Source organism: Fusarium odoratissimum, assembly GCF_000260195.1.
Source record: "Fusarium odoratissimum NRRL 54006 unplaced genomic scaffold supercont1.1, whole genome shotgun sequence".
In the NCBI taxonomy this organism is placed as follows: Eukaryota; Fungi; Ascomycota; class Sordariomycetes; order Hypocreales; family Nectriaceae; genus Fusarium; species Fusarium odoratissimum.
The window spans coordinates 4,233,045-4,245,784 of NW_022158687.1; the positions used below are offsets into that span (position 1 = coordinate 4,233,045).

General features: G+C 47.7%; 5 protein-coding genes across 6 annotated transcripts; 2 read left to right on the plus strand and 3 right to left on the minus strand.

Annotated features, from left to right (window-relative positions):
* Nucleotides 1-247: 247 nt before the first annotated feature.
* On the plus strand, nt 248-2,276 carry FOIG_01479 (uncharacterized protein; the record flags this gene model as incomplete). Of its 2 annotated transcripts, none has more annotated exons than XM_031198391.1 (2): nt 248-495; nt 554-2,276. In XM_031198391.1, the coding sequence occupies one exon, from the start codon at nt 1,168-1,170 to the stop codon at nt 1,552-1,554; it is 387 nt and encodes a 128-aa protein (XP_031074158.1). In that variant the 3' UTR covers nt 1,555-2,276. The 2 variants fall into 2 exon arrangements, with proteins under 2 accessions (XP_031074158.1, XP_031074159.1); XM_031198392.1 differs by lacking the exon at nt 248-495 and having other exon boundaries at nt 1,168-1,800; nt 1,857-2,276.
* A 990-nt stretch (nt 2,277-3,266) lies between these two features.
* On the minus strand, nt 3,267-4,283 carry FOIG_01480 (uncharacterized protein; the record flags this gene model as incomplete). The annotated part of the gene is made up of 1 exon (XM_031198393.1): nt 3,267-4,283. The coding sequence occupies one exon, from the start codon at nt 4,281-4,283 to the stop codon at nt 3,267-3,269; it is 1,017 nt and encodes a 338-aa protein (XP_031074160.1).
* A 135-nt stretch (nt 4,284-4,418) lies between these two features.
* Nucleotides 4,419-4,625, minus strand: FOIG_01481 (uncharacterized protein; the record flags this gene model as incomplete). Its single annotated transcript, XM_031198394.1, has 1 exon — nt 4,419-4,625. One exon carries the CDS (start codon nt 4,623-4,625, stop codon nt 4,419-4,421), a length of 207 nt encoding a protein of 68 aa, XP_031074161.1.
* A 2,918-nt stretch (nt 4,626-7,543) lies between these two features.
* Nucleotides 7,544-9,733, minus strand: FOIG_01482 (aldehyde dehydrogenase). The gene is made up of 3 exons (XM_031198395.1): nt 9,382-9,733; nt 8,930-9,329; nt 7,544-8,873 (listed from the first exon to the last, which is right to left on the minus strand). Exons 1-3 carry the CDS (start codon nt 9,444-9,446, stop codon nt 7,857-7,859), a joined length of 1,482 nt encoding a protein of 493 aa, XP_031074162.1. The 5' UTR covers nt 9,447-9,733; the 3' UTR covers nt 7,544-7,856.
* A 35-nt stretch (nt 9,734-9,768) lies between these two features.
* Nucleotides 9,769-10,354, plus strand: FOIG_01483 (uncharacterized protein; the record flags this gene model as incomplete). The annotated part of the gene is made up of 2 exons (XM_031198396.1): nt 9,769-9,927; nt 9,983-10,354. 2 exons carry the CDS (start codon nt 9,769-9,771, stop codon nt 10,352-10,354), a joined length of 531 nt encoding a protein of 176 aa, XP_031074163.1.
* Nucleotides 10,355-12,740: the final 2,386 nt, after the last annotated feature.

The window sequence follows — 12,740 nt, forward strand, 5'->3', positions numbered from 1 at the left end:
CCAGGCAGGCCAGGGAGACGTTAATTTAATTATGGTGTTCAAATAACCTACTCAAAAGGCAACCTAAGTTCATCACAAAAGCCCAAGTTATGCTAAAATTGTCTAAGTGCCTCCACCCCTTAGGATAGAGCTTGCCTTAACCTGAGAGTTCTTTGAACTCTCCTACCTACCCAGGTAGCCAGGGGAGCAGAAGAGTGGAGACTGATTTACATAAGGTAGGTAGGTAGGTAGGTAAGGTACTTTAGGTAGCAACTAACCCAGAGCTTCAACAAAGCTTCCAGTTTCCGTTTTTACAACATCAAATGAACCCCTCAACATGAAAGCATTGCCACTTCTACGGAACTCAATGACTGGGGCCAGAAAAGGTGATGTTCGACATCTTCGATGGTAACTAGAATGTCTTCTTTAAGAACATATCACGATTGGCCTTGGCGGCACTGGACAGTATCCAATCTTTTGACGTAGCATGCTGCTAGTCAACACAAAGGCCAACTAGTAAGTAACATTTTCGACAACTTTTTGACGTCCACGGCTTGGGTTAACGGATGAGTAGTATAGCTGAAACCCAGGTACTCGGAGGGGCAAAGAACACGACGATCCAGCTGTGAAATATCCTTGCCCCATCAAACTCCTTTCCTGTCATACTCTACGAACTGAGGCCGTTTCGGAAGAATCATGGACAGGGTCGAGACAATCCTCGAGTAAGGGGACGACCAAACGAGTGGTTTGGACACATCCCAAGAGACCCGTCATCTATCACATCAACGGCAATTCGGAGGTACATGATCTCGATAAGCCTTCTATCAGCCAAGTTGTTGGTGATTGGTTGACAGAAGTTCAAAACCTATTGGGTATAGTTGAACCGCTTACATCTCATGATATTCGTCGGGGCGCGGCCTTTGAGGCTAGCAGCCAACCAGGCTGCGATTCAAAAGTTGCCTTGGAGCGAGCTCGCGAAGTCCTGGGCCACTCATACCAGTCCCTACTTGACAGAACCACGGAAAAAATACGTCTGAATCGTGATGGACGACATGTGGAAGAAGAGGGTCTACAATCTAATCCAGCTCCCTACTATGGACATACTTCACATCACTGCGAATATTTACCAGTCTCGAAAGACAGGCAATCACGCAAGAGTGCATCGACCATGGCCTTGATACGAACTGAATGGTGATTGTGTGTTTGCTGCTCAAAGGCCAAAAACTGAAGACTTCAAGCAATGGATACCGGAAGAAAAGGCGAAGCTTGGTGATCACTTTATCAGGGACACGATGCCACTGGCGGACTCCGAGGACATTATACATGCTGCGACCGACGCCTTTGTCGACTAATCCTACAAGATCAACGTCTGCCGTTACGAACACACCCGAAATACCTCACCACGTTGTGCAAAACCAGACGGCAGCAAGGACGAACCAACTCGCTTCCTGTACAATTGCCAGACCAAGGGCCGCCATAAGGAATACAAAAACCTCAAATGGATCGAGAGACACCTTGTGCAAGGCTCAAATTTTTTTGTGGCACTTGCAAAGAAGAGTTCCATTCACGAGATGACCTCGTTTCTCATATTGACGAAACTGAAGAGTGTTCGTCGGAGGACACCCCTATTGAACACTTTTGCGTTGAGTGTAATAAGTTGTTCAACGACGCAAAGAAGTTGGACGACCACAACAAGAGACAGCATAGCTGGATCCCCAATGTTTGTGACTGGTCAGATTGCGAGAACCGGACAGTTTTCGAACCGAATCTTCATACAAGTCTCATCGAGTCAAGCATCAAACAACTGTAGATCACTGCTGGGTCAGCACAGACGTCTCTCAATTTTGTGATTCTAGATCGCTCAAGCAACATATCAGAAGACGTCGCCCAGAAGTCAGTGATGAAGAGATTAAAGACAAGATCTCCGCGCTGCCGGTTTGTAAATCGCGGATAGCTCCGAGGACGGCGAGTCTCCCCCCGAGAAACCCAGTCATCATATCCCAGCTCATCTATCACTTCGAGTTCATCAATCAGTCCCATTCGAACGGTCACTCTACGTTCGTCGGCTAAACTTCAACCACCTGTCGCTTTTCGCCCACAGGTTAAATCAGAACCAGCTGCAACTTCTTGTCTCAACTCATCTATCATTCGATCAGATATGATCAAATCGTGTTCTACATTTGGGGCGGAAAAATGGTGATTCTTATTATTTGATAGAGCCAGCACTTAGAGAGTTTACTAAGTTTAAATACAGATTATCCTAAGCTATCCTAAATTGCCCTAAACTGCCCTAAACTGCTCTAAACTGCTCTAAACTGCCCTAAACTATCTAAAGCTATACTAAATTGTCCTAACTTTGTCTAAGTGTTTATATCACTTAGGATCGAGGTCTTTATGTTGGAAGAACGTGCAGGTCAGCAGTTGCGAGTTTTGACAATGTGGAACATGGAATACCGCCATCAGCACACCAAGTCCAGATATACACAGCATGTCGAAACCACTGGAGGCGGCATGACCTTGATACTTGTGTAGGGGTGGGAGTCACCATGCTGCTATCGACGTATGGCAATGGCAGGGCGACTCCGGAGCAAAATGAACAGCCAGAACTGGAACCTTTTGATAAACAAAATTGTATACGGGAAGACCAAATCTCGACTGACTCGAATGTTCTTCCGGCCACAGTGTTGGGAAGGATCAAACTACGAACTACCTTCGAGGGAACTAGTACCTTAGGTAGGTACCTAAGGTACCCTCCGTGTTACTACGCCGCAGATCTGAGGAACCATTTGATGCCTCTGTAGACGATGGTCAGAATATAGTAGTTGATGACAGGTAGTAGGTTCTCCAAATCGATGCCACGAGAAGTTCCCCCAATGGCAATTAGACTAGAATGCTATGATCAGGGTCTCCGTATGGTAGTTTTACTAAGTTATCGGTACAATCAAACACAGCATTAGACTAAGAATAATTTCGTTGCCAATAGAAGTTTTCAATTTCATAGTTTTTGGTTTTAGTCCCTGGTTGTAATTCGGTCTCAAATGTCTGCCGGTATGAAGAATATTCCTCCAAGGAAGTGGGACAGAGCAGGCACTTATGGTAGAGTTACAATGTTGAATTCAGCGGCACTGGTTAGATGTCAACGGTGCAAGTTGAAGTTTGATAGTGCTAGAAAGTACCTATGGGTTAGGTTAGTACTTAGTTTAAAAACATGAACTCGGGAGGAACACCGATTTTGTATTTCTTTTGCTAACTACCGCCTAAGCCTCACCCGGGCTGTTATGTTACATTCAGGCATCACTTTCATTTTCAACTTTGATCCAATCCTTGAGAGGAGAAGAGAACCTTGTTGTCTTTTGCTTCTTGGACCCGCTTGCCTCATTACTGCCTTCCGGACGAGGTCGCTTCTTTTCCATACCCGCAACCGTCTTGGGTATACCATTGGGCTTCACTTTTATAGATTTGAAACCAGTGCCAGATTTGGCAACGGTAGCCTTGCAACTGGCACTAGCGCCCGGGGTCTTGGGAACAGTGTTGGATTTGGCATTTGTAACCTTGCTAGCAGCTTTGTTGCTGCTGCCGCCAGAGTTGGAGGCCTTGGAAACAGAGACAGGCTTAGCGATGGGAGCTTTGCTACCGCCATAACTGGCTTTGTAGTGTGCAACACCTTGGTTGCCTTGATTGGAGGTTGTTTTCAGTTTGTCGACTTGTTCCTGTGAAGCTAAACAATTTTGAAGTCCCTGCAGCTGCTTTTCAATGCTGGCGAAGGCCGATAACAAGTTGGAGATTCGTTCTTGAACGGCACCGAGCACTTCTGTCATCCCTTTGAGGCCACTGATGAGACTGTCGAAATCGCTTGAGGTGACTTGGCGGTCATCCTTATGTCCATGCATGATATCTAGTTCCGATATTATACCCATGCTTTGAGTATATCCAAGAATCGCAGAATTGCCGTGGCCGTAAGGATGCACGAATCGATCCATGATCATCTCAGAAGTGGTCGGAAGCATTTGACGCCAGTGCGTAAGCTTACCTCTGACCATACCAAAGCCGTTGTGCTCATAGGCGAGGTAGGCCCTCCACACCTTGTTTTCGACAGCCCGAATACGCTCAGATTTAGACTTGTTGGTGTGGCCCTTAACCTCATCTTTGTCGATGTCATCGTAGTACTGGTTGATGAGTTTTGCCAGCTCATGGTATTTTTCCAGAGCCGGATGATCTTCTTGGATTTGACATTTCTCTACGTCAAAATCCTCCCTGCGATTTCTGGGATTCTTCTTCCAGAATTCAGCTTGCAGCGCAAGCATAGCGTCGTTGCGACTTCATTGGTTGCCTGGTCTTTTCGCGGCGCGCCAGTAGCAATAGTCAAAACCGCCTGTCATGAGCCCTTCGACGTCAGAATCCGCATTCTGTTCTGTGACGGTGGCAGCTTCTTGTCCGCTCTATTTCTCTTGGCTGTAGCCAACTTGCTGAGCACTGTCATTGGAATTACCGTCGGATTCGGTGGTAATGCGGATGGTATTGTCCGCGTTGAGTCTTTCCTCGTTTTGCCTGGCCTTTAGCAGCAGCGAGCTGGTTGTATCGCCAGATAAAGCCGCAAATCCGTCGAGTGCACGTTTGGGAATCTTGTAGTAATCGGAAACAGTCATTGTCTCCGGTCTCAGCTTGTCCCAACGGAATCGGGCAGGGGGGTTGGAGCAGCTTGGTTCATCGTTTTTCCAGACGATTCAATTAGCAGCCCAGTGCCTTGTTGGGCACCAGAGAACTTTCCTGTGTGCTCACCCATTTTGCGCTAGATAGACAACCGTGATAGTCGAATTCGGTCAAGCTTTGGTGCCAGTTGTGGTGGTTGATAGCATCGGAAACATGCGAGGCTTTTTGATACAGCTGCGTGCCTGATTGTGTAGGTAGAATAAGTTACAAAGTTGGAATATAAAATCTGGAGAATCGGTGGTTGGAAGCCAATCTGTTGGTGGTTTGGATTTCAGGCCGAGTTGTATTCGAGAAGTCAAGTCGCAGGCAGGGAAGGCAGAGAGAAGTTAACCGATGGGAAATAGCTTGAGTAGAAGCGAAATCGGTGTAGAATTATGAGATAGTAGCGGCGTTCTCACATGCGCCAGCAATGGCAGATAAAACGCGCAGTGTTCAGCAGTGCACAAGGTGATGATGGTGCAGAATGGGTTCGACGGCGGCACGGCGAAGTCGACGGCGTAAACCTCGAAGCTTTCAGGGATGGATGATTGAGATTAAAAGGTCAAAGAATTAATTACATGAGTAGGTGTGGTATTTATACTGGGTTATTCTCATGCTCGGGAAAGAGTTCAGGAGGACTTTCGATACTCTCTATATTCGAGCATTATGTGGATGCTCATGCATAAAGCTAGTCGCAATGGTAACATTTATGCAACTCTAGCGGTATTCTTTACGGAATACTGGGATAAATGAAGTGAAATCTTGATGGAAGAATTAATAGTATTCCATAGGTCTACCGCAGTCAATGTCAAGACCAGTCATTGTTCAAAGTAGGTCGGCATTTAGCCAGACGCTGTCAGCAAAATATTCAACCATACAAGTTACTAACACTCAGCGACAGATAACCCAATAAAAATACATTCCGGTGATATATGAGTTTCATACTCCCAGGCTTTCAATTGAACCAGAAATTGCCATAGCTGGCAGAGTGTGAACTTGAACATCGTATATAACCAGAGAATTGGCAACATGGTAGAGAGGACGTTGAATGAGTTACATAAGCCAGTAAAGCTAGCCCCACCTTGAGTACCTAGAAAGTGTGCGCAACAGTAGTACCTTATGGATGTTACCTTGGGTAGGCTAAGTTGCTACGGCAGGCTGCCTTATAGGCCTTCTAAACCGTAGAAGTCTCATGCCTCAGAGAGCAATTCTGTAGGTTGGGGTACCAAAATAAACTGGTCTAAAGATGTGCTAAGATATACTAAGCTTACCTAAGTATTTTGTCGCTCAGGATAGGGACTTAGTTTTCTTGCCTCCCCTAGCCATGTAATTCCAATTTAGTTATAAGTTAGCTAGAGATTTAAGCTTGTCCCACCTTGGCATATGCCCTTGTAGACAGAACGCTTCGATACCAACCCTTGGCACGAAACCCATATATAGGGTGAGATCATGCAGATGGGCCAGCGCAATGGCATCGTTGGTCTCGAACCGTGAGCATTCTTGACGCAGATGTTGAGTTTTCAACTTCCAGTTTGATTTGATGTGTAATGGCTGCCCTAAAATATTTCCGTAGTAGCCCTAGTCGTGAATTTCCACGTAAGGATCCTCAATTTCATCATCTATGTGTATCACTCCTGAGCCCTTGTCAGACCTTTATCCGGAATTAAAGGGGGTGATGCGGGAACCTATGCAAGTGTTCCCGAGGTAGATATAAACATCCTATTCTTCCCATCGTCTCTCACTTGCAGTTGGTACTCGACTTTGCACTTACCCCTATTTCCGCCGGGCCGGCGATTACCTTGGTCTTGAGAGCATGCAAGTGAGGGATGGGCACGGAATCCACCATGTGATGAAGGTAAGAGGAGACTTGGGTGGAAGAGGAGTTGAGGTTGACAAGTTTGAAAAATTGGGAAAGTATGAATGAATCGCCTTTTACATTATCTAGAGACCTTGCCAAGGTCATCGCCAGCCCGAGACATTCCTTACTGCTGCCTCCAAATATTTTGACCCCACCGATATTGAGTTCTCTGCCCCTTATATATGCTTATATCTGCACGTCCAATTTTGTAACCAATTTCTCTTCACGACTCACAACATTGGCCATTGTACACAAGGGGAGGCAGAGATGCGTATTACAAGCACAATCCCAGAGCAGGAGTCCTGCAATTTTGGAGCTCCTCGGCAGATCGGCTTTGTTGAAAACGTGAGGAGTTTGTTGAACGATAACTTGTGGAAAATTCCATACGCCACTTTGACGCCATCAACTGGCGGGTAGCGTAAGAGTTCATCTCATTGGAATAGACATACTGTAGTTGGACTGGGCATAAGTCAGGGAGTTAATATTGCTCCCGCTGCTTGTATCTGCATGCCCGAAACTGGCACCCCAGAATCTGCTTCAATTGTGAATAATGATATATGATAAAGAGCCGAAGACTTTTGAATAAGCTCAATGGGATGAGAATCGCATCCTGACGAGAGCAGGAAAACGCTTCGTCCATTGACTGACAGGCGCCAAGCAAGAATTGTCCAGGAAAGGTTGGCGGCTGCTACTGGGTAACTATTTAGAAGAAATTCACTTATAGTCTTCAAAATGAAAAATCATTGCACGATTCTGTGAAGATAAAAAGCCTTGGTGTCCACATCCTGTATGGGAGGGAGCCGAACCACAACCTCGGTGGGTATTGTGCCGACTGCAGCTTCGGGACAACTAGAGCCGACAGCACAATCACAACCATCTATACCTTAGTCGACGAAACAACAAGAATAGTTGCAGCCTAAGCCTTAAAGTAATCTTACTAGAATTTGAGTAACATCTTCATAAGTTTTCATAAACTCTTAGACCAATATACCTAAAGCTTATAGAACAATGCTCATAGACTATTCCCGACCCCTTGAACATGCAAAAGAGAATGTAATGCAGCACTCAATTAAAGCCTCGACTCTTTTTCTTAAGTCATCTTGTCATTTAAACTGTTTTAGAACCGAAGGAAGGAATACTCTATGGGATATTGTTTGGGTATTTGCACAACTCAGAACACCAACTCCACACACCATGGGATGAGAACGATTTATCAATTTCTGGCATTTCTTCGTCAAAGCCGTAAAACTAAATATGGAATCATGTACAAATTGATCACGCAGTTACAACGCCGCCCATATATCCTCCGTAAATGCCCAGTCCGCTTTGCTTAGTACAGCTTAATGGCAACCGACTTGTTCTGTGTGTAGTTGGCCAACGCGGCCTCGCCCAATTCCCGACCGATTCCAGACTCCTTGTAGCCTCCGAATGGGAGCTGATGGTGCAACATGTTGTAGCAGTTGACCCAGACGGTACCAGCCTTCAATGCGTTGGAAACTCGGAGAGCTGTGTTGAGGTTCTTGGTGTGGACGGCGGCAGCAAGACCGTAGGCGGTGTCGTGGGCAAGGTCGATGACCTCCTTCTCGTCCTTGAACTTGGAAATGGCGCAGACAGGGCCAAAGATCTCCTCCTGCATGATCTTCATGTCGGGGCGAACATTAGAGAATATAGTGGGCTTGATGAAGTAACCCTTGTTGCCGAGGCGCTCACCACCGGTCTCAATGGTAGCACCCTCGTCCTTACCAGCCTTGATGTAACCCATGATGCGGTCGTACTGGAGCTGAGAGACCTGGGGGCCCTGGAAGGTCTCCTCGTTGAAAGGGTCACCGACCTTGTTCTCCTCAGCTCGCTTCTTGAAAGCAGTGAGGAACTTGTCGTAGATGCCTTCCTGGACAAAGATTCGGGTACCAGCACAGCAGCACTGGCCGTGGTTGTAGTAGATACCGAAGTTGACCCAGTTGATGGCCTCCTCAATATCAGCATCGTCAAAGACGATGTTGGGAGACTTGCCACCAAGCTCAAGAGTGACCTTCTTGAGGTTAGAGGAAGCAGCAGACTTCATGATCTGTCGGCCAATGACGGTGGAACCAGTGAATGCGATCTTGTCAACATCCATGTGGGCAGAGAGAGCAGCACCGGCAGTCTTGCCGAAGCCAGAAACAAGGTTGAAAACACCAGCAGGGAATCCAGCCTGCTCGATGAACTGGGTGAAGACCAGGGCAGAGAGAGGAGTCTGCTCAGCAGTCTTCATGACAACAGTGTTACCAGTGGCCAGTGCAGGGCCAATCTTCCATGCCAGCATGAGAAGAGGGAAGTTCCAGGGGATAATCTGACCGCAGACACCAATCTGGGTTATATGTTAGTACTGAAACCTCAGTGTCATTCAAGTCAGGGGTATCTTACAGGCTCAGATCGGGTGTAGTGGAACATGTCAGGGGCAATATCAATGGTCTTTCCCTCGATCTTGTCGGCCCAGCCACCATAGTATCGCAGGCAGCCAACAACGGCGCCGACATCACCACGGGCGTTGGTGATGGACTTTCCGTTGTCGAGAGACTCAACAGCAGCAAGGAGATCGAGGTTCTTCTCAGCAAGGTCGGCAAGCTTGAGAAGGTAGTTGCCTCGAGCTTGAGGTGAGGTGCTCTTCCATTCACCTTCGAAAGCCTTGCGGGCAGCAGTAACAGCCAAGTCGATATCCTTCTCAGTACCTTCACAGACGGAGGTGATGACCTCCTCGGTGGAGGGGTTGATAACCTCGAACTTCTGCTTGTCGACACCCTCGGTCCACTTGCCGTCGATGAAGCTAAAACGTATTAGTTTTCAAGTCAACAGAGTTCGATACCATAACCACTTACAGGCCGATGGGCTGCTGGTAGGTACCAGTAACAGGGGTGGACAGCTCAACAGTGAGGGGAGCCATTGTGTATGATATATGAGATGCTGTAGAGGAGAGGGAGGGTACTGGGTATCAAATGAGGATGCCGATAAAAGAGAAGAGTGAAGAGGAGATGATGAGATGATCTGGAAAAGAGACTGGAAATGTTGACGACGGGAAGGGAGTATTTATTCTTGAGAATGACGCGGGGTTTTTTTGTGGAAGAATGGAAGTAGGGGACTAAGGGGGGGCGCCCATCGGGGTGCGATGTGCCGTATGTGTGAACCTCGGTGGAGTGGAGGAGGGGTGAAGTTCAAGTGACGCCAACTTTCCCCGCAACAGCCTCGCCTCTTACGCCTGAATGAACATGGATGCCCTAGTACGTACTGTTTCTTGCTACCTGAAAAAGGAAATGCTATGGATTGCACTGGTTACCGCTCACACTGATACCCCCGGCGGACGGACGGCACCCCATAGCTTTGCGGAGCATTGTCGTTGCGGTGGTGGACGAGGTATGGTTAGCATGGTTAGTAGTCGAAACGTCACGTAAGTTGTCCTGTTAACATCGACCGCAGCATTAGCCCAATCACATTACAGCAAAACCCGAAGGACAGGACATGCTCCGAAGTGGTTTCGGAACGGCTCAAGGGCAGAGCTCTCCTCTAAGCCGATACGAAGCAATCCCAGACCACATCACATTCATGTCAGGCAACGGTTTGACTGAACCGCGGGGCAGAGCAGGGATGTTTAAGCAGTACTACGAAGAAAGGAGCAGTTACAAAACTATCAGCGAACGTTGCAGTATGTACTGCTTCAACGTGCCCGGCGCCTTTGATCACTGGACCGATGAACTGTCCCTTGATAGACTGCCAACTGCTTCAACGGATCTTGCTACTGGTTCTGTCATGGCCTGTAACCCTTCTGCTTCCACAGCTCTCTGGACTCCCCGCTAAAGTGGATGGATCTGACGGTTTCTGCAAATCACAACAGCCGGCAGAAACAAGGTCCAGACATGCCGCCACCACATGCTCCAAGCTCTCTCCCCACATCCGAGCCACCAGTGGCCAATGGTGGGGTTGCAGGGGACTCTATGGGCCTTCGAGGAGGGGATCTGCGCCAAAGAGGACAAGCTTAAGAACACGAAATTCAACGTGAAGAGAATTGTCAAAGCTCGGTATAGTAGATAAGGATATCTAAAAGTATGCCAGAGCTTTATTCATGAGGCAAATCGATAGCTTGTGTTGCCACTGGATGACATGAATAGTCTCAAAATCGCTCGTATAAAGCTTCAGGCCCTGAACTGGGCGTCTCTCAAACCCGTTGAGAGCCCTGACAAATCAATATGGGTTATCAATGATGCATGCACAACCCCCCGGAGCCGACACCAGGTACAAGTACACGCACTTACAGTTGAAAGGTGGTAATGTGCCGCAATAAGACAGGGTCTCTCACTGGGAACATCAAACTTTGATCCGCACATCAGTCTCACAGAGCTTGGACGGTTTCATCGTTGGGCGACAACTAACCATTCGGTGTGATTTGCTAATAATGCCGTATGCAGTAAAAAGACTATTGCTAAAATAACCCATAATTCATCTTACTGGACAAACTTGATAAAAATAAGATAAGCTTCATTGCAAACTCAACGGGAATATACATCGAACCGCAACTCGGATCCTTGTCAACCCCAGCGTCAGGTTGCGTTTATTTAGCAATACTCCTGGTTCGGACTTGAGGCAATCCTTCTATGTATTGGCGCTTGCCGATAGACGTACGTTTTTTGCATATTCTTTCAGTCCATCTAAGGCCGCGGAGTTGCACAGGGTATCAATTATCCCTCAGCTAAGTTTATTCAGCTTGTATGGCCAAGCGCTGTTTACATGACAAACCCATTTCCGTAGTCCTTGGGAAGATCATTCGACTGTTCTTCAACATGGGCGTCGCTTTCACTGAGTATCAAAAACACACTTACCTTCTACGCATTCCTTTATGATTGTTGTTCGTTCGAGAGGGTTCACAAGAAAGCCGTCCCCTCCACAGCGTAAGCGAGCTGCGACATCGTATAAGACGTTAAAGCTGTTTGTTTGAACATACATACTGGCATACATGTTTAATCTCCTAGTCAGTTCATTAATACTGGCTACCCTAATGTCGATTACACTCCAGGGGCCACACCCCACCTTGACCTTGCGGGATCTAGATATCCACGGGGTCCATTGATGTCCAATCTTCGTTTCCTCGATGGCTGTGTTGCCAGCAATGGCACTAACACTACCTGGTCTCTTGCTGGAGGGCCGTGCTCAGATCTTCACATCTACAGTGCCATTCAATGTGGTTCCCTCCCTAAACAAGACACCTCTGTGACCTCACCTACCCCTTCGGTGTATCTTGTGCGAGCCTCTTCAAACTCCACAGAGGAAACGCAGAATATATTTAATTTTTTTCTCTAAAACTATGGACTCTCGCTGCTCGTTGCTGGGGGACCGAAGGAGGGTCCTGCGAAACGCTCGGCGTAAAGGGGAGCGAGCATTAAACTGACCCCGCACTAAGGTTCTGAGAAAGAAAGAGCTGACCCTCGTTCTTCTCTATGGTTTTGGCAAGGTCATGAGTGGCTCTCCAATTCCTGGGGCAGCCGTTCATCCTAGTCCCGAGTACACATTCCCAATTCTGTCTAGCTTTTCTCCCCATGTACCACCCCCCGTGACGTTCCCTAAGACCGACGAGACGTTGAAAAGCCTCGTGCAGTGCTTTTTGGCTCGCGGACCCGCAGGTTTGCTGGTGGTCATGAGCAATTGCGGCTCCGCTGCGTCTCCGTCTCGCCGGCAAAGGCGGGGACGGCCCCACACACCCACCCCGCCTCCGATTCAACCTCTCCCCAGGCTCAAATTCTAAGCGCTCTGAACCTTTTCCCCTTACGGCCAACTTTGAACATGGCCACATACATGGGAAAGATGCGCCTCGTTTTTCATGGTTTGCGGCTCATGGCGACTTTCCCAGGCACCGACCATATACCAACACTTTTGGATCAGTAGCCTTGCGCTTAAGGAGTGGTTATCTCATTTTCTCAGAGGCTAGCCACCTCTAAAGGTGATCCGATCCATCATATCAACAGCATTCCTCTAATATGATAGCTTTTCTCGAGAGCCGCAAACTTACATAACCTTTCAGCCCTGCTCATCGCCTCCGCAAAACTGGTCCAACGGCAGTCTGGATGCACGCAACATGATAGATCATATGCTCCCCACAAACGAGAGTCGCAATTGGAGATGACAGGACGACACTGGAGACCCCAAGGCAGTGATACATACCTTGTTGAAGCCCATCCGCCATCTTCAAAAC